Source organism: Capra hircus, chromosome 19 (genome assembly GCF_001704415.2).
Source record: "Capra hircus breed San Clemente chromosome 19, ASM170441v1, whole genome shotgun sequence".
Taxonomy (NCBI): domain Eukaryota; kingdom Metazoa; phylum Chordata; class Mammalia; order Artiodactyla; family Bovidae; genus Capra; species Capra hircus.
This window is the reverse complement of record NC_030826.1, coordinates 22,642,760-22,667,653: the sequence shown is the minus strand read 5'-3', so window position 1 is coordinate 22,667,653 and position 24,894 is coordinate 22,642,760. Positions and strand designations below refer to the sequence as shown.

The window sequence follows — 24,894 nt, the reverse complement described above, 5'->3', positions numbered from 1 at the left end:
AACTCTTAAAATCAACTTTTAAAAATATACATAGTGATGAAAATGTTCTAAAACTGGATTGTGGTAATGGTTGCACAAATTTTAATTTCCTTAAAATTGTTGAATTACACTTAAAATAGGTGAATTTTATGGTATGTAAGTTAAATCTTATATATACATAAGCAAGCACTTTATCAAAGTAGTGATGAAGATGATCAATTCTAACCTCTCTCTAGTAATTTAAGCAAAATACCATTTTTTTCCCTATCAGATTGGCAGAGTTGCTTGTTGTTTTTTTTGTTAATTATAGTATACATCTCAGGTTAGAGTATAAAGAGATGGCCATGACATACTAAGTGAAGAGAAGTAACTTACAAATCACTATGTGTACCATGTTGCTAGTTATGTTAAAAATTCCATATTTAGGGCTAGAAAGAAAACTGATATAATGCACCAAAACCTTATAGCTGACTGAGAGGATTATAAATGACATTATTTTCTCTGTAATTTTCAGATTTTACATTTTTTCTGACTCGCATGTGTTTCTTTTGTCATTTCATTTCTTTAAACAATAAAAAAGTACACACGATAAGAGCATTTTTTAAGGCACTTGATACATACTGCAAAATTGCCCTCCAGGAAAGTTGTACCAGTTAACACGCCCACCAGCAATGTTCACTTTCATTTTTGAAGTCAATCTAATTTTGTCTCCGTCTGCTAATATTTCTAATCTTATTTCATTCCTTTTTATTATTTCTTTGGGGTTCCAACACCTCCCAGTTTAGTGTTCTCATTGAATTTCATTAGCAGCTGTTTCATCAGTAGCTCAGAAGAAGGATTAAAGTGTTAACTTGGATAGATTTTGACAAAAACCTATAAAAATGTATGTTATTATCTTTGCATAAATCCTATTTAATCATAGTTCCTCAGGAACCTCTCTTTGGCACTTATTTGAAGGAATAGGACTGGCCACCGATGAAACTCCAGACCTTGATATGTGCGGATCTGTCTGGATGAAACTGGCATATTCATGGTGTGTCTGGGTTCAGGTCATAAAGGGGATTAATGAAGTTCTGCAGAGGTTCAGGTCAATTCACTGCCCTTTCACTCTTCAACCACTGGGAATCTACCTTGCGTGGGGATCCTTGATGACTTGTTTTACATGGAAATTTCATAAATATCTGCCATAAGTTTTCATGAAGTTTCATAAAATAGCTGCCAAGAGAGGTATATTCCGAAAGTATTGTAAATGAATGTTTTTTTCTTTACTTGAATCTCATTTTAAGTGTACTAAGGATATTAGTGAGGTGCCCTTTCCGTAAAATAAAGAATCGCTCCCTCTTTTTTTGCTTTTTGTTTGTTCTGTACACAAAATGTCACAGATTTGCTTAAGGGACCTGCACATCCTCACTTTCTCTGATCTCAGCTAATAGATGACTAATGCAAAATATTGAATAACTTTTAAAATCAATACTTAATTTTGTCGAGATAATTAGAGAGAGATTCAACTCTGACATAAAATACTCACCCCACTCAGTTCCTGGGCCTACTTCTGTTAGAGGATAATCCATAAATAATTCACGACGCTGGCATTACTCACGGCATTGTGATAATTTTTTTCTGGGAAAATTTTAGCAGCTGTTCTAATATAGATTGCCAGTTATCAGTAGTTGGCAACGCAAGTCAACTTTTAATTATGCAGAGGCTGATTATTCAGACTACAAACTGTGCCCTGTGCTGCTCCTTCCTGCGGCCTCCTTACCTTTTAGCATTTCCACTGCTCATTAGCACATTTACCAGAAGGTAGGCCTTGGACAAGGGTGGGGGAAAGGATACTAAAATCAGTTATGCATTTAGGAGACGCACTAATGAAAGATTTCAACACAGTGTAGAACTGTTGACTAAAATTGAGTCATTTGGATTCCCTGTGAATTTTATTTACTTGTTCTAATTCTGGCTCTCCACAGCAGCAGGTAATAGAATTGTCTGCAGAGAGACAATATTAGTCCTATAGCTAATGTCTTCCTTTCTAGAACATTTTCAGTTGATGGTTTATATTTTCTTTATTTCATATGTGCCTACACCTCATTATTTGGTGGTTGGTCGATTGAGACTCCTGGCTTATATGGTGATATCACAATTAAATGATGGCTTATCATTTTTCCAGAAAACTGAAATTTCCCTTTCAAGTACCAGTGTCTTTCGTATTTCAACCAGCTTTGTTGGAAACATGATCTGCTCGTGCTTCCACCAAGGTTGCAGAACACAGTTTAAACCTTTCTGTACACTCAAGGTTGTGTGTACTGTGCATTCTCCTGATAGGTATGGCTGTCACAGAAATCCGTGCAAGTACGGTGTGAGTCTGAGAACCTCTGGTTCAGTCAGATGTACAGTTGTAGTAAAACTCAGTGGTGCTAGTATTTTTGTTTGCCCCAAGGCTATTATTCTTGTATAAGTTCTGCCTCCTCCCCAGTCTGTCACCGTCTCCTTTGCTGTTGTCAGAAATCCTGCATCTATTAGTTCTCTTTCTGGACTGTTGTGGGCTGAGAAGCTGAATAGCTATGCCAATTAGAGTTACAGCTAAAGTAAGAGCAAGTGGGCCTGCAGGATAATAAAAAAATTCACATATGAATATAAGTGCTTGAGCCTTGGTGCAGAAATAGCCTCACGGCTCTTTTCCACCACTTCCTTTCTAATTTTCAGTCACGTGGTTAAATTGCTGATTGTGTTTCAAAGAAGAGGTTGCTTGGGATATGGAACTGGAATCGACATAGCCCAGGACTTCCCTGGTGGTCCAGTGGTTAAGACTCCACACTTCCAGTGCAGGGGGTACAGGCTTGATCCCTGCTCAGGGCAGTTCCTCATGCGGCAAGGTGTAGCCAAAAAAAAAAGTGATCCAGTGATTTTTTTCTGTGAGAACTACTACTGACTGATATCCCATCAATTGGGACAAAGAGCAGAATAAAGAGGTGAGCATAAGAAATACTGATTTTTTAAAAAATAGATGATAGGCCTGCTTAGGATAGCGATTAGGTTACCTGTTCTATTAATCCCCCCAAAGAACAGTTAAATGAAAGCACTTGGACTATAAAAGTCTTTAGGAAGTAACCTCAGCAGGTGCTCTGGTTTCCATGTTGTCATGAACATTGTGCACCTGTCCTGTCTAGAAGGCTCCCTACTGATAATTCCTTTTTTATTATTTTCTACAAATTCTAATCTTTGGATTATTTTGGGGGAATTGAGACAGAGTGGTTAGGTTCCAGGATTCTGGTGGACTTTTCATGTGCTCATTTGCTTTGCTTCCTGGGGACCAGAGTATCTCTGAGTCACGCTCCATCTGATTTATATTGGATCCGGCTTGTGGAGCTCTGACTCAGCCAGGCTTCAGGCCCGATCACCCAGTTCATCGGGCTGGAATGGAGGGCGAGGCCAGGATGAACATCCTGACACATTTTTCCCCTTTCTCTTGCACTTTCAGGATCTAAAGAGAGCCTCATTGCCGACACCCGGCGGGTGCGCCTTGCCACGGCCCTTTTCCCTGTCGTCAGCCTCCTGAACCATTCGTGCAGCCCCAACACCAGCGTGTCCTTCATCGGCACCATCGCCACCATTCGGGCATCACAGCTGATTCGAAGTGGGCAAGAGATCTTGCACTGCTATGGTGAGCTGTCCATCCTCCCCGCTGTCCACCCTTCTCCAGCAGAAAAGGACTGGGTGAACTCGCATGGGCAGGCCACAAAGCAGGTGCCTTTCACCTGCCCAGGGAGGGGCTGTTTCCTGGTGGAGGCGGTACAGAGCTCCTCACTAGGCCCTGTTGTGTCTACACTACTGTGTGTCTCACTGCTTCATCCCTGTAAGCATCCTATTCTGAAAATGGACTGGGAACAACTTCTTGGCTTCTTTTTCTTCCTGTCCCCATGACTATGAAGCCTGTTTCTATAGTTACACCCATGTTAGAGTAAAAGGTACTTGTCACATGATGTGTGATTACCAGACCCTCCACTAAGCTGAAGTCTTTTTTTTTTTCCACTGTGATGTACAGGATCTTAGTTCCCTGACCAGGGAGGCAGCCCGCTGTCCCTTGCAGTGGAAGCTCAGAGTCTTAACCACTGGATCACCAGGGAAGTCCCCTGCAATCTTTTAAGCAGTGTTTGGTGCTCTCTCGGTTTCAATATTGGCCAAGCGTGGTCTTTCTGCAGGACCGCACGAGAGCAGGATGGGCGTTGCTGAGAGGCGCCAGAAGCTGAGGTCTCAGTATTTCTTTGACTGCAACTGTCCGCCTTGTGAACGTGAGAAGCAGAGACCCTCGGCAGGGCCTGGTCGGGAAGCCTTCCGTTGTCACCGTTGCAGAGTGCTCCTGCAGGTATCTCTCCTTCTCCCTTCTCTCATGGCTCTTCTGGGACATCAGTTATCTAGCTGAAAGGCCTGAAATCTTTAGGAGGATGCCGGTGGAACTTGGAGGTGCTGAAAGCCATACTCTCTCTTCCCCACACCTTGATCACCCCCTACAGGAACCACAGGGAAGGGTTGGGATTCATGCTCTTTTCTCCTGCAAAGAGCAGAAAATCCCGCCTAAACTGAGTCGGGGTTGCTCCAGTAAATGACGAGGAATCCCAGGTTAAGGGTGCTTCAAATACACTGTAGTCTAGGAGCTCAGGAAGTGTCACCAAGACCCAGTTTTTCTTTCTGCCCCGTTAGCTCCATTTTCTCTGTTATTTAGCCCAGTCTCAAAGAGACTTCCTCCTTGCAGTGGCCGGATGGCTGCCTTTAGCTCCAGCCTCAGACCCTCCCAGTCCAGAAGGATAAAAACATACAGACTCTAACAAAGATCTGGGCAAAAATCATACTGCGTTTCATCAACCCAATACCTGTGGCTGGCAGGAAATCAGAGGCACAGAGTTTCCCTCCAGCCATTTGGGCCAGAGGGATGGGCCATATCAGGGCTGCCTGCTCCCCGCTCAGCTCCCAGGCACTGACTGAGGAAGGATGAGAAAGGACCCTCAGGAGAAATCATGGTGCTCTTGCCAAATGGAGCCATGGATTCTGGCATCTGAAAAACAGCAAATGTCTTAGGGGACCTGTAGGTAGAACGTGGAACTGGTTGTATTGGAAAGCTGAAGTCACAACAAGCCCGGCGTCAAATGTGGGGAGGCCTCACCCAGCACCTTTTCCTGTTGGTTTCCTTGTGGCTTTTTCATAACCCCTGGAAATATGTCTGTCATCCAAAGTCCTAGCCCCAGAGAGAAGTAAGAGGAACTATAGAAGCCGGGTGGGCTACATTTCATGGTGTTGCAAAGAGACACGACTGAGCGACTAACACACAACACAGTGCCAATGTGGAAAGAGACTGTGGTCTGTACCAGTTTTAATTTGGTTGCAGAAGCTAAATCTCACACCATGCTCAGCTCCTGCTTCCGCTAAAGTTGCTGCCATCAAACCAAATCCAGATTCAGTCCCCCTTGGTCGTTGTGTGTTACGGCAGGAGTCTCCTTCCCCCACAGGGTCAGAAGTTCTGGAGTGATGCTGTAGGGTAAGCACGTGCAGTGTCGCCAGCTGACTCTGGTCAATAAAGAGAACACTGACTTCCGCAGGGAGATGATGTTCTGAGCTGCGGCGGCCCAGCTTGTACGGAATCAGTTGGCAGAGACCTCTTGGTCTCCCGGCTACAGGACCTTCAGCAACAGGTGGGGGCGGCCCAGAAGCATCTCAGAAACGGCAGACTAGGTGAGACTGGCTCCCTGCTTCGGTCCTCCAGCCCCGTCCCTTTTATTCAGTCTGAGTTCACCTTGATCTCAAGGATACTCGGTGAAGATTGAAGCGTTGAATTTAATTATCCCCCTGCCAGCCACAAGATGGCTATGTAGGCCAGTGAGACCAAACCCTTACCAGCTCAATTTGCATGATGTCCTTGAAAAAGAGCCAACTGATTTAAGCTGTTGTTCTCTTAGGCATCAGAGAGTTAGTTAAAGACTAACGGGTTATCTCTGACATCCGTAATCTTTGTGCATATCCAGAAGCTCAATGTCACTTATTTAAGTTGTAGAGCCTTGTGACCTAATTGCCTAGAGAAACTGTTCTGCGCTCATCAGAGCCTACCTCTCTTCTACAGAGCAGTGGGGGCATGTGCCCAGTGAGTTTAAGTATCCTGCTTTTTCCAGAAAGGGAGTTACAAAACCCTTCATTACCCTGGAAAGCTCTGCCTTGGGGCTTGACGTCATGGGAATTTATTTACGCTACTTTTTATGAAAGTTGACCTTTCTGCTTCGATTTCTGAGTCAAGAGAAGTAACGACCATACACGAAATGTAGCCATCCCATTTCAAACTGAATTTGGAAACCCAGAGCACGTGTGGGGAGGCCTCACCCAGCACCTTGTGCTGTTGAAAGAGAAAACATAAGAGAGCAGCTTTACTGGACCCAACATTACGGGTTGATCACAACCCAGGGAGACAAAGTGGGATTTCCACATTCAGGCCCACCCATAGAGGATTTAAGGGCTGGAATCTCATTTCTAAGACTGGATCTGTGTCTGTAATGAGTCCACTTTGCTTTGAGTTGATAGAGCTAGCCATTCAGCTGTTGCTGGGGTGTCAGAGTGATGCTGAGAGCTTCCTGTCTGCGGAACACAGCGTGGTGGGAGAAATCGAGGACGCCTTGGCCCAGGCCTATGCTGCCTTAGGTATGGCCTGTGACTGTATCTTCCGCTCCGAGGAGTGAGCCTGCCTTGTGTGTGTGGTCGTGACCTTGGCCTTATCTGGTTGGGTCTCTCTCAGTCTTTCATCTGAGGCTGCTCTCCCTTCCATTCAGCTTTCCTTTCCCAGAACAAGTTCATCCACAGCTGACTGTGGTTCTCGTCCGGATCCAGATCTTCCTCTCTTTGCAGGGGACTGGGAGAAGTCAGCGACCCACCTGCAGAAGAGTCTCCAAGTGGTGGAGGTCCACCACGGGCCATCCAGTGTGGAGATGGGCCATGAGCTCTTCAAACTGGCCCAAGTCTTCTTCAATGGGTAAGTCTTGTTTCCTAGCACTTTGCCAGGCCACATACTGATTTTATACTAGGCTCTTCTGTGTGTTCCTTTTTGCTCCCACAGCGTCCACTGCTCTTAGAAGAGAGATGAGCCTCTGATGAGGGCTAAACAGTTTCTCTAGGAAATTAGGTCACGAGGCCCCTGGAATGAAGATAAAGTGAAACGTCTTTATTTCCCCTTTAGGAGCGATCCCTTCCTTCCGTCCTGCTGACACATTGGTCGCTTTTGAATTTCCTCCTGGGAGATAACGGGAGGCTCTTAGCTCTGAAGGGAGTTTCCCAGGGAGAAGTTGCCTCAGGCTCCCCCTACCCCTTGCTCACAGCAGCTCTTAGCCATTCTTCTCAGCCCCCTCCCTCCCTCAGTGCTCATTCTCAGCACCCTCAGCTCCGGGCCCTCCTCCTTCTTCCTGGTCCTATTCTTTTTAAAGCAGTTGTAATCAAGCACGCGTCTTCTTGCTCCCCAGGAGACGTCTGGCAATGTCTGAAGACACGTTTTTAATTGTTAGGACTCGGGGTGGAGGCCAGAGGTACTGTTAAACATCCGACAGTGCACGAGAGGGCAGCGTCTCGACCCCCAGCTAAGAATTATCTGGCCCCAGAATGTCAATATCGTCAAGGTTGAGAAACCCAGAGTTAAAAGTTGAAAGAACAGTAGAGTTGGTGAGTTGATGGCCTCATCCACTTTTGTAACTGGGATCATTAGGAGGCCCTACTGTCAGTATTTCTGGATGGAATACGTCCAGCCTTGATAAAGCTGCCATTGGTGTGGTGAAATGTTTGAATCCGTCCTGGGACTGTGTGGTGGGTGAGCCTGACACCCAAGACATAGAGGCAGCCCATTTGGTCAGAGAGAGGACAAAGAGCTGCAGAATCAGGTCACAGACGGACTTGGTATCTCTTGAGACAAAGACTCCTGAGTTAACCTCGAGTAAATATAGGACCCTGTGGTCACAAAGACTCGGACTTGACTTAGCAACTGAACAACACAAAAATATCGGATGAGTGCTTTGAGACCTGCCCGTCTCTCAGTATCCTGGAATCTTTGTACATTTTTTGTAACTTTCATTTCAAACTCTACCTTTCAGTGTGTCTTTAGAGTCTTATCTGCCCTTCTAGACTATAAGGTTCTTGAAAACAAAAGTTATCTACTCTGCATTCTTCACAGGATGTGGGTAGGCCCTCCACTAATGTTTGCCTGATTGAATACTTGGGTTCACTCCTTTTTACCTCCTTTTGGTTCAGGTGTGCAATACCCGAAGCTCTGAACACAATACAGAAGGCAGAGAAGGTCCTGTTGGTACATTATGGCCCTTGGAATGATGAGATCCGGGAGCTACAAAAGATGAAATCCTGTTTATTGGACTTGCTGCCCATCCCTGTGGGACCTAAGGAATAGAGTGGGATGAGTTAAAGAGGGACTGTTGCTGCTGAGCTGTCACCCGAAAATACAGGTCCTGCCTGATAGTCACAAGCCTGGTGCATGAGATGGGGGAGGACTTGAAAAGCATCGCAGTTAGAGACAGGCTCACCTATTTTGATGGATGTTTTTTGAAGTAGTTAACTACTCTCCAGCACAAACTCCCATTTCCCAGAAAAGACTTCAAACTGGTATCTGGAGAGCCTAAGCCCTTTAAAAGGATTTTAGCTGATCTGCAGGCATCTGGATGTCAGCCTAGGGTTTTGGCTAGACGCCACCTCTCTAAATGATGATGTCTGCTTCACTGGAACATTCCTATGGTTTCTAGCAGTAATGAAGTGTTGTGTACCACTCCAGTGGGAACTTAAAACTCTTAATAGTTGTATTGTAATTGAAAAATAGTTATAAAGTTAGAAGTCCGTGAGGCTCCTTACCTCTAGAGAGAGAGTTTCATTTACGTTATCTAGCTTCCTCAAATCCTTTGTTTAAACCGGTAGCATCATGAGAAATAAATATGAGGCCATTCTACTGTTGGGCTTGGATGGCAACTCTCTGTGTGTTTTCTGCTAGTTTTCCAGTCCTCGTTCTCTGGATTTCACTCTATTCTTGGCTGGCTCACTGACCAGACACTAATAAAATCAAGCTTGTAGCGAAGGTTTTATAACACCTCCTTTCTGAGTTATGTTTATTAGCAAACCTGAAAAGAGATCGCTTTTTTCCCTATCTTCCCAAGCAGGCCAATGACATACAGACTCCTGAAAAGGGGAGAGACAGCTTCAGAACATGCTGAGGGTGTGGGCACGGCTGCTTGTGGTTTCAAACCTAAGAGACAAGACAAGATAGGACGGAGAACTGTTGTCTGCCTGGTTGTATAGCCCTGCTCTCAACAGTTTTGGCATTGGGGATTGGTTTCATGGGAGACAGTTTATCCACAGACCAGGAGCCGGGTGGGGATGGTTTGGGGGTGATTCAAGCACATTATGTGTGTTGTGCACTTTATTTCTATTATTATTACATCAGCTCCACCTCAGATCATCAGGCATTAGATTCTGGAGACTGGGGACCCTGGTCTAAACCCCGTGAGGAGGCCAGAGTCTCTGGATCTGAACCCTGGGTTCTCTGTCACCACTGGGGACCAAGTGGTTCAGATGAGTTAGTGGAAAAGAATTCACACTGCTTTGAGAGCTTGCCCACCCCAACCATGCCCAAGAAGTGCCTGGTGGTTGCCCTGGCATTTATAATCAGGAACTGAATGGCCTTGAAGCTGCCTGGCAGTCGCTTTTCAAGAAGCTGAGTGTTCAGAACATGGTTTGCACTCAAACCTTTGAATGAAGGGCAGGCAGAATCCCGTTTATCTTCCTTTCTACTAACTCGCTGTGTCAGAGGCCATGGCCAATGAGATGTTTGGGTAGAGCTGACTTTCAAGAAGAAAAATTGAGTCCTGTGGCCGATTCTGTAGTTGTTCTGTTCTTGAAACACTTGGCACGTTTCAAGTTCCTGAAAAAAAGGTTCTGCTGTACTTTGTAAAATAGGCCCACTTCCTTAAAAAGAACATGGGTAGGATTTTACATCACAGACCTCATTTTTATGTGAACTTAAGAGCTTTCTTTAAATGCTCTATAAAATAAAGAATTATTTCCTGAAGTTACAAGCTTCCTCCCTGATCTGTCTGCATGTTAACCCGTGTTGTCAGGTGACATTAGCTTGACAAGGGGGTTATCTGTGCTTGATTTAAGACCTAAAGTCCAAGACTTCCCTGGGGGTCCAGTGGCTTAGACTCCACACTTCCAAAGCAGGAGGCCCAGGGAAACTAAGATCCCACATGCTATGCAGTGTGGCCAAAAAATAAAAAACCTGAAGTCCTGTGCTTCCCAGGTGATGTTAGTGGTGAAGAACCCGCCTGCCACTGCAGGAGACATAGAGATGCGGGTTCAGTCCCTGGGTGGGGAAGATCCCCTGGAGGAAGGCATGGCAACCCACTCCAGTATTCTTGTCTGGAGAATCCCATGGACAAAGGAGCCTGGCGGGCAACAGTCCATAGGGTCGCAAAGAGTCGGACACGACTGAAGCGACTTGGCATGCAAAGTCCTGTGTATTTAAGAGCTGGCTCCACTGATTGTAGAGACAGGAAATCTCTTCCCAGGGGGACTGGTGTCCTAAAGTGTGAACCCCCACAGAGCAGAGAATCAGTCCCAGCATTATATAGTGCAGATAACTGAAGTTCGTATCTCATATGGTGACTTTCTGCAGTTTAGATAGACCCAGCCTATAAAGATGGGACTAACAAATTCCTAAAGGGCTGTTCGTCTTCATATTAAATTTAACATAGCTCAAAATAGGAGGAGGAGCAGGGTAACAAAAGGTAAGGAGAAAGCACTTTTATTGCAAAGTATACATTGAAACGTAGGGGCAGCCTTCATATAATATATAATCTGCCATCCCGCTAGTGTTTTTTTCTTCTGGGGTATTTGAACATTAAGTTGAGTATTAAGTGCCTCTGGGGTCCAGAATTTTGCCTATGAAGAGAAGGGCTCCTGTGTCTGTGTCCCTCAGTACAAAGATGAAAGGTTGGTTAAGGTGATAGTCCAGAGGGAAGGTGAGGCGGGCAGGCTGGACCCCTGGGCTGGAGTTAGTACCCGCCCCATCCTCATTCCACTCGAATCCGATGCGATGTTCCACTTGAGTAAGTTTGATAGGTTTGCCTGTGATCTTGCTAAAGTCTGGTGCATCAAACAGGGATTGTAGCTCTGCAGAAATTGAGAAAGATTTCCATTAAAACCTTGCCTTGTGAACGCTGCAAGGAAGAATACAATCCTGATTCTCAAGAAGGCAAGCAAAGTGGGGGGGGTGGAACACTGCTTTTGACTTTCTGTGACATACGTACAGCTCTGGGCTGGTTAAGGGTTAAGTGACTTGCCTAAGAGCACACAGCCAATGAGGTTAAGATTAGAAACCAGGTCAAGGGACCTATCTTGAGAAGCAGTGTTCAGAGTTCCTGTTATAGGATGTATGCTCTGGGCGCTTAGGAATGAGTCTGATAAGGAAGGCAGTTCAGTCTTCCCCTCCAGCACTATTAGAATGAAGGGATCATCCCGGGCCCCAGTACTAGTCCGTGGAGGCTTTGCATTCTGCTTAGCAAGGTGGAGGGCTTCCCTTGTGGCTCAGCTGGTAAAGAATCTGCCTGCAATGCAGGAGACCTAGGTTTGATCCCTGGGTTGGGAAGATCCCCTGGAGAAGAGAAAGGCTACCCACTCCAGTATTCTGGCCTGGAGAATTCCATGGGCTGTACAGTCCATGGGGTCGCAGAGTCGGACACAACTGAGCGACTCGCGCTTTCACTGTAGCAAGGTGGAAGGAAGGCTCAAAGATTCAACCCCACCCTCCCCAAGAGCAAAGAGGTGTTGCAGCCATACTCAGCTCCTGCACGGACTTCGTGAGTTCGCCTTCATAACTCAGCTTCAGCTTGGGAATGGTCAGGACTGCCTGAACAGTCTTCAGTTCTCGGTCTATGTCATGAATGAACTCAGAGGTGAGGCTCTCTTCTATCAAGGTCAAGTTCTGGGTCACTTTCTGAGGCAGGAAGAAGATGATACTTGTGCTCCCGGTCAAGGGCAGCTGGGCGATCTGAAACAACAGGGAGGAGTCACATGGGTTAGCCCTTCAGAGCCCAGGAGCCTAGCGATGGACAGATACCCCAGGCCGCCTTCTCTTCTGGGACCAGGCCTTGCCTCGCTTCCCCGCCCCTCGTCTATGTAACAGTTGTCCCTCTAAGCTGTTGCTTGCTTTCCAGCAGCAAGATGTCTACTGATGGGACTTCCCTGGTGGTAGAGTGGTTAAAGAATTCTGGCATTGCAGGAGGCAGCGGTTCAATCCCTGGGCTGAGAAGTAAGATCCCACATGCTGCAGAGCAGCTAAGCCCATGGGCCACAACTAGAGAGTCCTTGTGCTGCAATGAAAGATCCTGCACGAAGCAACTAAGACCTGATGCAGCTAAATAAATAAAAGCTATCTACTGATGTTTCTTCAAGCATAAGCCATTGTCTTTTCTTAGCCTAATACCAACTGAAGTGAACTGCTGAGAGAATTTTCTTCTGTGGTTTTCTAAAGAGCCAGAATTGAATTCCCAGGTCTGTGTTTTCTCCCAAGGTTTGCCTGCCAGCAGTTACTGATACCTGTTATACACAGAGCCTGGGCTAGAAACAAGGGCACTGGGAAGAGCAATGAAGAAGCGGCAATACAGTGGTCCTCTGGGCAGAGGTCTTTAACCTAAGGGCAGATGGCGTCGGGGGTCCCAGGAGCCCCTGAAATCACCTGCAGAGATGCATAGGTGGCATTTCTCTCCAGTGCTTCAGGCATTTTGTCAGATTCCCAAAGGAAAAAACTACTGACTTAGAATTTTCTTAAGTCACCTAGGAGAGACTTAGAATGCCAGCAAACTGGAGTTTGTGACAGATTTTGAAAGTTAGGATTTTTATAAATACAAGTTCTCCCCCCAAAAAGAGAAGGAAAGACAAAAAAAAAAAAAAAATACCCAGCATTTGAGAGCCTGGTCTTGAGGACTCAATTTCACTTTACCAACACTTGCAACAAACCCTGAGTCAGAGGATAAGTTTGAATAGCTATCGCTCTCCATTTTTAGAAACAAAGGGCTCAGCTAGTGGGGCTTCCCTGATAGCTCAGTTGGTAAAGAATCTGCCTGCAATGCAGGAGACCCTGGTTTGATTCCTGGGTCAGGAAGGTCCGCAAGAGAAGGGATAGGCTACCCACTCCAGTATTCTTGGGCTCCCTGTGGCTCAGCTGGTAAAGAATCCACCTGCAATGCAGGAGACCTGGGTTCAATCCCTGGGTTGGGAAGATCCCCTGGAGGAGGGCATGGCAACCCACTCCAGTAAGGGCTCAGAAAAGCTGTTAACTTACTGAAGGGCACATAGCAGGTAAAATTCAGACAGCTCCGTAACAAGAGAAGCCACCACAATGAGAAGCCCACCCCACAACTAGAGAAAGCCCATGTGCAGCAGTGAAGACGCCCCTCAGCTGTAAATAAGTCAATAAATAATTCAGACTGCTGTTAGATCTCAAAGGCCATTCTATTCCCGCTGCACCATCCTGCCTGAACCCACGCCACCACTCACACTCCCCATACAGACCTTGCAGTTGAGATCAGAATCCAAGCCGTACCGTAAAACGGCCTTAGGGTCTGACATCATGGGAACTTTCACGGTCCTCCCCTCATCCAAGTGGAAATCCTCCAGGGAAGTCTTCCTGGAGTCAAACTTTGTTACCCACTGCCCTGGAATGAAACAGATGGAGTGCCCTGAGCCCCAGGAGACCAGAAAGGCATACTGCTGAAAATTGCCCAGCTACAGGAATCTTGGGCTTCCCTGATGGCTCAGTGGTAAAGAACTGAGAATTGACCTGCATCTCCTGTCAATGCAGGAGACGCAGGTGTGACCCTTGGGCTGAGAAGATCACCTGGAGGACGGCATGGCCACCCACTCCAGTATGCTTGCCTGGGAAATCCCATGGACAGAGGAGCGACAGTCCGTGGGATTGCAAAAGGGTCCACTTAGCAATTAAGCAACAGCAGGAACCTGAGTCATCAGAGGCCCTAACACGTCAGGGAATAGCTCTGTCTCAGGATGGGCAGTCTGGACCATGATATTTTGAGGGTCCTGACTACCTTCCATATGTAAACTCAGAAATATTGTCAGGTTTATTCCAGTTCTGTGATAGCTAGGAGAAAGGTGAACTGGTACACACTTCTACAGTGATGTGCCCAGGAGACAGAGTGCAGGGAGACCAGAGCTGGAAGGGACCTCGACGTCATGTCATCGACCATCTCATAGATGAAAAAGCATGAATGCCCAGAGAGGTGAAGTGACTTGCTGATGCTCACACAGTGAGCCGATCGTTAAACGTGGTCTTGAACATGCTGGTCTGTAACAGTTTCTTTCATTTTCTGGAGCTCAGTGCTTCATGAAGGACTTTTCTCTAGGGGTTTAGGGGTCCCCTCTCAACACTGCCTGATAGACGTCTGGGAAGCATTTTAAGGGGAGGTTGCCCCAGATCCCACCCAAGGCTCATGAATAGGGCTGGCCTCACACTGGGCCCATGGAATAGTTGGGCACCTCACTATGGCCTAGAAGAATGTTATTAGAGAACTAACATGATTCATCAAGGGCTTCCCAGGTGACGCTGGTGGTAAAGCCGCCTGCCAGTGCAAGAGACCTAAGAGGTGTGGGTTCAATCCTTGAATCAGGAAGATCCCCTGGAGGAGGGCATGGCAACCCACTCCAGTATTCTTGACTAGAGAATCCCATGGACAAAGGAGCCTGGTGGGCTACAGTCCATAGAGTTGCGAAGTGTCAGACACAACTGAATCAACTGAGCACACACACACACCTGGTTTATCGAGAACCTGCTGTGTGTCCCAGGCATGATGCTGGGTCCATGAGAAGATAGGAGACAGCACACACAGAGTGCCTCTGAAATCAGTTTGCCATCTCCCAATGACGAGAAAACAGGCTCCAAAAGGCTATGAAGTTCATGCAGATCTCTCCAGCCAGAGCTGGGCAAGGACCCTCTACCAGCCCCGAAAAAGGCACAGGAGTGGGAGTGCCCCCTTATCTCTGCTGGTCTTTCTCCGCCACTCCTTACACTTTGTAGGTACTTATCCAGTGTTTGCCTTGGGTTTGGTGACAAGCAGGCAGCCCTCAGGCAAGGAACTTTCCAGGGTCCTCCTCTGCCTTCTTTGACGTCCCCTCCTTCCTGGCCCCCTCTTGACACCCACTGTCCACCCTCGGCCGAAAGCCAAGTCGAGAAGCCCTCACCCTTGAAGTAAGCCACGCCCAGGAGGAAAATGCTGATCTCACTGGGCAGCTCCCTCGTGGACCTAGCGACTTTCCCTTTCATCTGGGCCTGCACCCAGTTGTTAATCTCCTGAAGGTCTATTCGAGAGTTGCCGGTCAGGATTCTGGGCCTGCTCCCATATGACTTCTCGAGGGGTGGGACGAAGCTGGCTTTTATCCGCAGCTCTGCGAAGAGATGGGGCAGAGGTTAGTGCACTCTGAGACCTCACCCAGCATCCCCCCTGACAGTCTGTGACTCTGCCTGATCCTTGGCAGGCCCTGATCATCCTTCCAGGCATCCTTCCGGGACTCTCCCAGACTTTGTGCCAGCTTCCCTGGGCACTGGATGGGGAACGACAGATTTCACTCATTGCTGTTTTCTCTTCACGTGACTGCCCTCCCCCCGACCCTCCCAGTATCTCCTTCAGCCCATATCCTCTTTCTGATCCTCTTTGTACTCATGCAGCCCCTTCCTGCCCACCCCCCAGTGCCTGGCCTGGCCCCGGGCAGACATGCTCTGGGGTTTAGAAAGAAAACCCCAGATGCATTGCAGCAAAGAGCCCCACGCGCCTCAGGCAGCTCGGGCCAGCAGGGCAACTCACTCCTCTCAAAGATAATCCGGGAAGCACTTTTAAGGTTCTTCTGGGGGGCAGTGACGGAGGCAAGGAGGTCCTTGTAGGTGCCGTGGATGTCTGGGTTACTGATCAGGTCGTAGTACAGAGCCCGGTGAATGCTGGATTCTGTCCGCTGTTCTGCACCTGCCAAGCAGAACAGGCGTGTGAGCCCCTGTAACTGCTTGCTAGGCCCGTGTCAGCCTAGCTCTCGGGGACACTGAACCCTGAGCCTATCTATCTGCTGGTACCTGGAGACTTTCTAAGTGGGAAGGAATTTGAAGGCAGTGGAAGGAAAATAGGTTTTCCTGAAGGTAGGCCAAAGGCATCAGGCCTGGAGAGATAGAAGGATGGGAGTGAGGTTCAAAGTCCCTGTACTGCTCCCATCACAGCACTTACCAGGCTGTTCTACAGCTTCCTGTTTCCTACTTCCCCCCACGAACTCAGCTGTGTGGCCCGAGTGAGAACAGAGACTGTGTCTGCTTGTGTGTAGTTACATCCCCAGTATCTAGCCAAGCCAGCGAGGCAGGCACGTAGGAGGAGCTCCTTTAAGGAAGGTCAGTAAGCGGTCCCAAGGCCGCACGCTGTGTCAGCAGTACTCCCCCACACCGACCTGGGCCTCCACTCCTACATGCCGGGATCCCTGGGCCAGCCTCTTGGCCCTCATCACCCTCCCTAAGTGAAGTGTGTCCAGGGCCTAGAGTCAGGTATGTACAGAGGGCAGAGGGCAGCTCTGGGATCCCGGGCTTTCTGCAGCGGGAACTCACCCAGCGACAGGGCAGAGAGCGCCGTGGCCACGCTGAGCGGAGACAGCAGCACGTTGGCGGTGGGGCTCTCGCCGGATCTCACGCGGTACAGGTCGTAGCCAAAGTTGGAGACGGCTGCCGCCAGCTTGTTCACGGGGACCTTGAAGAAGGGATCCTCTTCCTCCACTGGTGCCCCTGTGCTCTCAGGGGCCAGGGAGCCCTGCATTTGAGTACAAAGACCAGTGCGGATGAGCAGGGGGTGACTGGTCTCATGGCTTGGTGTGGGACTGTCCTGGTCCCTGAAGGCTGTCCTGCCTGAGGAGGTATAGCCATCTGCTGGAATGAGTCTGTGCCCTCTACTCCTGTGAGGGTGCTCCACTGGGGAGAGGCAACCTGCAAGAGAGGTTAGCTGGCCAGCTTTAAACACCAGTGACCTGTGAGCTTCAGGCCTGTGACTCATGGGAAAAAAAAGTGGAGGGAAGTCCCCCTTCCCAAGAAATCCTGTTCTTAGGCCAGACTCTCCCTGTCTGCTCAGCCTTGCCCACTGCTCCCAGGCCTCCACCTGGACCCTCCTATCAAACCCTCCTTGTCTTTCTTGGCCCTGATCAGACATCACCTCCTCCATCACAGACTTGCCCTGGTGGCCCCAGTGTGAAGGCTCCTTTAGTTCTCTGGCCATTTTTGAGAGTCAACTACCACTTACGTATTAACCACTTTCCATGTGTATACCATGCGCCAGGCTCTGTGGTGGTTTGCATTTGAGTTACTTCATTTCATACTAGTTGATGTTAAATGATATCCTCAAAGGTAAATGTCTTTAAACAGTTCCTTGAAGGCCAGAACTGAGTCTTTTATATTTCCACCCGTCCCCAGCACCTACAGAGTAGGTGTTCAGTAGATAAATAAGTGACTGTCCATGTTGGCCCTGTAAGGTGGGTATTTTTCATCCCGTCTTATAGATAAGAAAACAGATTCAAGTTACAGTGACTTAAATTAAAAAAAAAACTGTTGAGAGGTGGAACCAGAATTCAAACTTGGAACTCACAATAAAGTCCAGAGCTCCTGCCAAGATGCCCCACCTGCCCTGGCTGCCCTTGTGACAGTCACCACCGCCTCCCTACCCCCCAATTGTCGCATAGCCTAGGCTTCTTGGCATCGGCCTTTGCAACCAGACCGTGCTTTGTCTGGACAGGCAAGAGGCCTTTCCACGCTCTTAGATCTCTGCTGCCCCCTAGATAGGATTGGAGCAAACATCCAAGACCACCAGCTCCTCAGTGAGACCCATAAGTAATGAAGGGTAATGAGAAAATATTCACTGAAGGGCTTGTTAGAGGGCTTTCGCCTTTCACCTTCTTGGATCTTCCCCACCCCATCACCACTCTGTCCTCTGAAAGGCAGGGCGAGACGCTTTCTGTTTTGCTCTTGGAAAAACCAAGGCCCTGTCTGGATGGAAAGATCAGAGCCTGGCCTGCAGCCTGGGTGCTGTCCAGTCTCCCCGTGCTGCCTGGCGAGGCGGGGCTGGGATTGCTAACGTCCCCCCCGCCCCAGCCCCCACTGCACCCAACTCCTACTGACCGCCTCCGGGCCGGCGTTCTGACAGCGGCCAAAGCCAAGGAGGGCTCCAGTCCAGAGGAGTAGCATGAGGGCCTGCATGTCGGGGCCTGCAAGAGAGCAAAAGAGGAGGCAGGCTGCTTCCCTCACCACTTGCACCACCAGCCACCCTGGGCAGAGAGCAGGGCCAGTCACCTTCCATCCAGCCCCGCCCCGCCCAGGGCTGGAAGTGGACCCTCAGCTTGCTAAGCCCTCCCTCTCAGCACCTCCCCAGCCCTCCCCTTGCCTCATAGCCCACAGTCCTATGGCGAGCTTGTGCTTTCATCCATGGTCTGTGCCAGGAGAGCCTCCTTCAGGCCTAAGCCTCCAGAGTGGTGAAGGCCCAGCAGTCGGCTCCTGTGTGGGGCTGTGACCCAGCCCAAATGCACACCGAGGCTGTTCGTGCGGACACCTGACCAGCTCATCATATAGGGTTTGGATCTATGTCTAGCAACAGCATGGGGGCAGGATCTCAGATGTAGAGTCACAGAGCGCAGAGAATGGGGCATCCGGCCCAGCCCCAGGTCCTCCACAAGAAGCTCTCAAGCTCTCTCCTCAAATTGCTCTGCCCTGGAACCTGTGGTTTCATCAGGGACTCGTGGGATCTTGGTTCCCTGACCAGGGATTGAACCCAGATCCAGGCAGAGAAAATGCTGAGTCCCAGCCACTAGACTGCCAGGGAATTCCCATCAATCCTGTGTCTTTTTTGTTTGTGTATGGCTGTGCCGGGTCTCAATTGCAGCACATGGGAATCTTTTTTTTTTTTTTTTTCTTTAGATGCGTGTGAACTCTTAGTTGTGGCATGTGGGGTCCAGTTCCCCAACCAGGGATTGAAACTAGACCCCCTGCATTGGGAACGAAGTCTTAATCACTGAACTACCAGGGAAGTCCCCAGTTCTGTATCTTAATATCTCTCTAAATCCCAGTGTCTTCTCTTGTAAAATGGAAATCAGTTCTTACCTATTGTGATGAGAATTAAATTCAATGATGCCTTCATAACACTCAGCGGGGCCAAAGACAGGTGAGTTCTCCAGTGAGCCCTGAGCCAAATTGTGTCTCCCTACTCCTGAAACCCGAGGACACCCTTTCCCCTGGGGAGCCAAGTCCTCTTCCTCCTATCAGCTTGGAACCTGCTCTGACACCCCTCAGAATTCTTTCCTTCAAGTTAAATAATACCGTGTCTTAGTAAGGCCACCCAAATCCCTACACCTCCCCAGCAGCAGCCTCTTTGGACCCGACTCTGATCCAACCCCTGGACCACAAGGGCAAAGGGAACTCTGAGTGCAGGGCTCCCCCATCTCTTGCCCTCCTACCTTCATTGCCTCTGTAAGCTCAACCTTGGGGTCAGGATGCGGAGGTGGGAAGGAATGAAGGCAGTGGGGAGCTCATAAATAAGGTCTTCTGAGGGCCTTCTGGCTAGAAAGAGGGATAAGGTCCCAGCAGTCAGGACCTCTGGCTCTCCCTCCATTCACATTGCTGAGTCAAGCACTTGTAATCTGTCTTCCGTACCTCTCACCTTCCCTGCAACATACACACAGGCCAAGGGTCTCAAGCTCTTTCTTCCTTTTGTATACCCATAAACACATACTCGGGGCTTCCTGGGGGCACTACTAGTAAAGAACCCCCTTGCCAGTGCAGGAGACTAAAAAATGCAAGTTCAATCCCTGGGTTGGGAAGATCCCCTGGAGGAGGGCATGGCAGCCCACTCCAGTATCTTGCCTGGAGAATCCCATGGGCAGAAGAGCCTGGCGGGCCACAGTCCATGGGGTCGCAAAGAATGGGACATGAATCAAGTGACTTAGCACACGTGCATGCAAACACACACACTTTCCTGACTTCTCGGAACAAACAGGAAAATTGAGAGTGCAGTGCGTGGGGAATTCCCTGGTATCCAATGGTTAAGACTCCGCACTTGCAATGCCCGGGGCTGGGCTTGATCCCTGGTTGGAGAACGAAGATCCCACATGCTACGTGGCCGAAACAAAAAACAATGCAGTGTGCGATTTGGGGGCAAAGCCCTCTGAATTAAATCTGCTTTGGTGGCTCAGATGGTAAAGAATCTGCCTGCAATGTGAGAGACCCAGATTTGATCCCTGAGTCAGGAAGATCCCCTGGAGAAGCGAATGGCTACCCACTCCAGTATCCTTGCCTGGAGAATCCTATGGACAGAAGAGCCTGGTGGGCTACAGTCCATGGGGTCAGAAAGAGTCAGACACGACTGAGTGACTAACATACAGTCTTCTGGACAATGTGAAAGGCAGCAAAAGAAAAGATGGCCTGAGTTTGTTCTGCTTATGGCTGGATGGCCAGTGGGCACCAGCCTGGCTTTCTCTCTAAACCCTGAACACGTGTCTCCCAGTGAGTTCCAGTGACCCCTCTGTTCTCAGCCAGCTGCTCTTCTGCATGGCAGCCCCTGCCACTCAGGGAGAAATTGTCCACTGAGGCAACAGGAAGAACTTTCTGCAGGGCAAGATAGAGCCCGTAACAGCGTCCAGGCTCACAGCTGCTCTCTCCACCCGGCCAGCCCCACCCAGAGCTGGCAGGGGCCTTCCCTGCCTGAGCCCCAGCAAACTGGTTTAGCAGAGACTGGAAATTCAGTGAGACGTAGGGGCGGCAGGGCTCAAGGAAAAGCCATTAGCTCTAGTCCCTGGGCCAGGGCAGGGAACCGAGTGAGGAGGGAGGAGGTGAGAGACGCCACCCTGGCCTGGTATTTAAGGAAACCAAGTCCAGATGCTCTTGAAGGTGGGTCTTCTCTATAGGAGTCCCTACAGAGTTTGGGCTCAAACCTTGGGTCATGTGATCACTGTTACCACGTGGGTGAGCTGAGGACTGAAGATGCAGTGGTGAGGGACCCTGGCAGGGAAAGGCACACGGGTCCACAGCTGTCAGAGCCAGTCGCCAGGTATTAACAGTACCTCTGACACTATTAACGGTGCCTCTTTGAACCCTCCACCTGAAGCCCTGAGGATGAGGGAAGTGGAGAGATTCTTGAAAGCACCCTCCAAGGGCAGGGAGAAGGTTGGGAGTAAGGGTCTTCTGCACAGGAGGGCCCCTCTGAGCACACTCAGTGTCTTGTCCAAGGAGACGGTTCTGTGGGCTGGGCCAGGCAGCCGTCACCTGGCCAGGGGCACAGGGACAGTGGTACCATCCCGTCCAAAGGGCAGTGTCCAAGCCGCGGGGGCAGGGAGGAGGTGACTCTCCTCCCAGCTCAGCCAAGCTCAGGCCTGCCTCTCGGCCACATTGCCCCAGTCAAGAGACACAAGGAACTGCGATTTTGGGATCCTGCCTACCGGCTGGAAGGATACATTTGAGCCAGTACATGTGTTTCAGATTAAACCCAGTGGTGAGACAAACACCATCACTCCTCCTTCTCCTCCCAGAACCACGCAGCCTTTAAGCCACATGGCGGTGGACCTCACGGGCAGTTCAGGGAAGGGCACCGCCCGGACCCACTCCACCGTGGTGACCCCGCCAAGTCCCCAGGCAACTTTTTTTCTGAAGTCTTGGAACCTGAACATGTGGAGGCAGAGCAGCCAGGGGTTTCGGCTCCCCGCACCCCAGAAGGATCGGTCTTGGGAACAGAATTCCCTGGCCCACTTCCCCTCCCACCTTCAGCCTGGGGGTTGAACTGGTGGACTTGCATGGGCCAGACAATGATGGGGTTTCTGGGAAGCCTGAAGTTCTTCTCTGGCCCAGACCCGCCCCTCGATGTGGCTGGCCCCAGGGAGCACCGAGGGTGCGGGCGGCCAACCTCTCCAGCTCTGGCAGCTAAGCCCCCCAAATCCCATACCCTAGCTGAACTCAATAGCGGTCATTGTTTGTGAGAGGCCAAGACCCCATTGATCTCCCAGCTTGTACTGGCAGTTGACTTGGCCAAAGAAAAAGGGTGGGCCCTGGAGAGAAGGACCCCGCTGCCCTCCATCCCAGCACACCACCCGCCCCAGGAGGGCTCCTTTCAGGCCAGCTGCTTGGCAGTGTTGAGAAATTACCTTTGAAATCAGCGCCAGTGATGTTGAAAAGGCAACAGGGAGCTAAGCCTAAGCCATGGCCAGGCTGCCCAATGGGCTCCCCAGTGGAGGCACAGCACCCAACAGCCTCTTTCCCCCAGGGTTGCAGAGCACCCCACCGCAAACTGCTGCTCAGACCTAACCCAGCAGCTAGCCACGTTCTCAGCTTCTTCCCCTCCACTGCCCTCCTCCACTGTTTTCCAACCCATTTCATTCAAGAGTTTTCCCGGCTTCTTCTAGTGGTGCAGTTTCTCCAGCTTCTTCTAGTGATTTAGAGATAATTGGGTTCTGACCTTCTGACCTCCAACTCCCTCTGCCGTCCCTCACCTATTCACCCTCGTCCCCAAGGTGGAGGAACTATGGTCTCCCCGCCTCTTCTCCCTGGCACCCCTCTTTTCTGCTCCCTGGAGTTATACTTGCCTCACCCTGGTCACCCCAGCCCAGGGGAGCCTCCCAACTTCCCCTGATACACAGGCGGACCAGACAGGGAGCTGCTTTACCTGTGGGTGCACCGCCGCTCCACGCCCAGCCTGGGTCTGCACACTGAGGGGCTCCTGTGAGCACCAGAGCCTTTTCTGCTGCCTCCCAAGCAAGCGTCCAGCAGGCTTCAGATTACAGCTACTCCTTTCTTAAAGCGACCTGCACTCAATTTGGAGTCTGTGATTGCATCTGTGATTGCATCATTGTCCAGTGTTAACTTTAACCCACTGCTGGCCTTCTGCCACACACCCCCAGTTCACGCATCAGACTGAAACACCAAACCTTTCTTTGGAGCCCTGGCCATGCCCCCCATCCCCAGAGGGCAGCCTGGGTGGGAGCGGGGCTGAGGAAGAGTCTGGCAGGAGGAGGCCCAGGAGGAAGCCAAAACAGAGGAAACACTGGTCCAGAACTGGGACTCGGGTTTTTGCTGGTCCTTGGTTCTGGTACTGAGATTTGGGGCAAGACATCATTCATGGCTCCTCCCTACCCTTGACTGAAAAATGAGTGAATGGGACTGGGAGGTCTGTGTGCTTTTTTCAGCCCTGAAATGCTCTGATTTCTGAAGATCAAACAAGGCAGTGGGGAAAATATCTGAGCAGAAGAAGTGAGATGTACCGTAAACATTAGTCCTGAGAGAAGGCCGAGTGTGAGTACCTGGCACCCACCTGGGCACCATAGATTTCACCTGGGAGCAGGGCTCCAAGGCTGTGCTCACCTTGGGGCATTAAGAAACTTGCAGTGTGATTGTGAGACTAAAATACTGACATGAGAAATGATTATAGAGAATGTACCGAAACCTTTTCCAGGCACGTGTGAGTCCTGACGCAGGCCCAGTGGTTGTTCAGAAAAGGAGGGGTCAGAGAAGGAAGGGAAAGCATTCTGGGATATTTAGAAGAAGAGAACATTTAGGGGACCCTCACTGGTGGCTCAGACAGTAAAAGATCCGCCTGCCAATGCAGGAGACCCAGGTTCAATCCCTGGGTCAGGAAGATCCCCTGGAGAGGGGAATGGCTACCCACTCCAGCGTTCTTGCCTGGAGAATCCCATGGACAGGGGAGCCTGTTTGGCGACAGTCCATGGGTTGCAAAGAGCTGGACACAACTGAGAGACTAACACACACACACACTTCATGTGAGGCTCCAGGCAGCCGAGCTAGGGCCCCTAGGTAGAACTCCCCAGTGAACCAGGTTAAGAGTTATGTAAAGAAAAGTGTGTCAACAGTCAGCGTTCTCCATCGGCAGATGAATGGATACAGATGTGGTGCATATATACAGTGGAATATTAGCCATAAAAAGGAACAAAATTGGGTTATTTCTAGAGACATGTATAGACCAGGTGTCTGTCATACAGAGTGAAGTAAGTCAGAAAGAGAAAAACAAGCATCGTACATTAACGCACATATATAGAATCTAGAAAAATGGTACAGATGAACCTATCTGCAGGGTGGGAATAGAGACACAGACGTAGAAACTGGCCATGTGCCCCTGGGTGGTGGGGGATACTGGGATGAATTGGAAGATTGGGATTGACATAAACACACTGCTCTTAGTCACTCAGTCGTGTCCAACTCTTTGTGACCCCGTGAACTGTAGCTCCTAGGCTCCTTTGTCAGTGGGGATTCTCCAGGCAAGATATTAGAGTGGGTTGGCATGCCCTCCTCCAGGGGATCTTCCCAATCCAGGGATCAAACCCAGGTCTTTCACGTTGCGGGCGGATTCTTTACTGACTGAGCCGCAAGGGAAGCCCTGTCTACACACTACCGTGTGTAAAAACAGACAGCGAGTGGGAACCTGAGTATAACACAGAGAGCTCAGCTTGGTGCTCTGTGATGATCCAGGTGGCTAGGATGTGGGGTCAGGGGGAGGGAAGGCCCAGAGAGGGGATAAATGTATACATATAGCTAATTCACTTTATTGTACAACATTGTAAAGCAAGTATACCCCAATTTTTAAAAAGGGAAAAAAAACAGTGAGAGTTCAATCTTTTCAACCAAAAACTGAGGACCCCTACTCAAATCACTCGCTAGGTACACGGAGGAGTACATAGATGATTAAGACTTGGTGCCCATCCTTCAGAAGCTCACTGGCTAAAAACAGGCTGATACAAGCCTAGATCCTTCCAGTATAATGTAGCACATTCTGTGATAGCTGTCTACAGCCATGCCATCCAGTATGATAACCACTCACCACG

At 49.5% G+C, this 24,894-nt stretch overlaps 2 protein-coding genes across 2 annotated transcripts in view; one reads left to right on the top strand and one right to left on the bottom strand.

The window, feature by feature from the left end:
• Positions 1-10,066, top strand: part of SMYD4 (SET and MYND domain containing 4) — a 38,867-nt gene extending 28,801 nt beyond the window's left edge. Inside the window, exons 6-11 of the mRNA XM_005693318.3 lie at positions 3,458-3,640; positions 4,179-4,342; positions 5,571-5,703; positions 6,541-6,657; positions 6,862-6,985; positions 8,248-10,066. Coding sequence (XP_005693375.2) covers positions 3,458-3,640; positions 4,179-4,342; positions 5,571-5,703; positions 6,541-6,657; positions 6,862-6,985; positions 8,248-8,401 — 875 coding nt within the window. The 3' untranslated portion in view covers positions 8,402-10,066. The remainder of the gene's footprint in view (positions 1-3,457; positions 3,641-4,178; positions 4,343-5,570; positions 5,704-6,540; positions 6,658-6,861; positions 6,986-8,247) is intronic.
• SERPINF1 (serpin family F member 1) lies at positions 10,786-23,003 on the bottom strand. The gene is made up of 8 exons (XM_005693317.3): positions 22,725-23,003; positions 18,203-18,288; positions 16,649-16,847; positions 15,873-16,028; positions 15,253-15,456; positions 13,570-13,712; positions 11,836-12,046; positions 10,786-11,169 (listed from the first exon to the last, which is right to left on the bottom strand). The coding sequence occupies exons 2-8, from the start codon at positions 18,278-18,280 to the stop codon at positions 10,910-10,912; spliced, it is 1,251 nt and encodes a 416-aa protein (XP_005693374.1). The 5' UTR covers positions 18,281-18,288; positions 22,725-23,003; the 3' UTR covers positions 10,786-10,909.

What these genes read in the sequence shown, in the direction of transcription:
- SERPINF1 (XM_005693317.3), bottom strand. Translation starts at nt 18,280, where the DNA reads ATGCAGGCCCTCATGCTACTCCTCTGGACTGGAGCCCTCCTTGGCTTT. An exon ending in AGAACGCCGGCCCGGAGGCG is followed by an intron (nt 16,848 to 18,202) that starts GTCAGTAGGAGT and finishes ACTCAAATGCAG; the next exon opens with GGCTCCCTGGCCCCTGAGAG. An exon ending in GAAGTCCGTGCAGGAGCTGA is followed by an intron (nt 11,170 to 11,835) that starts GTATGGCTGCAA and finishes CAATTTCTGCAG; the next exon opens with AGCTACAATCCCTGTTTGAT.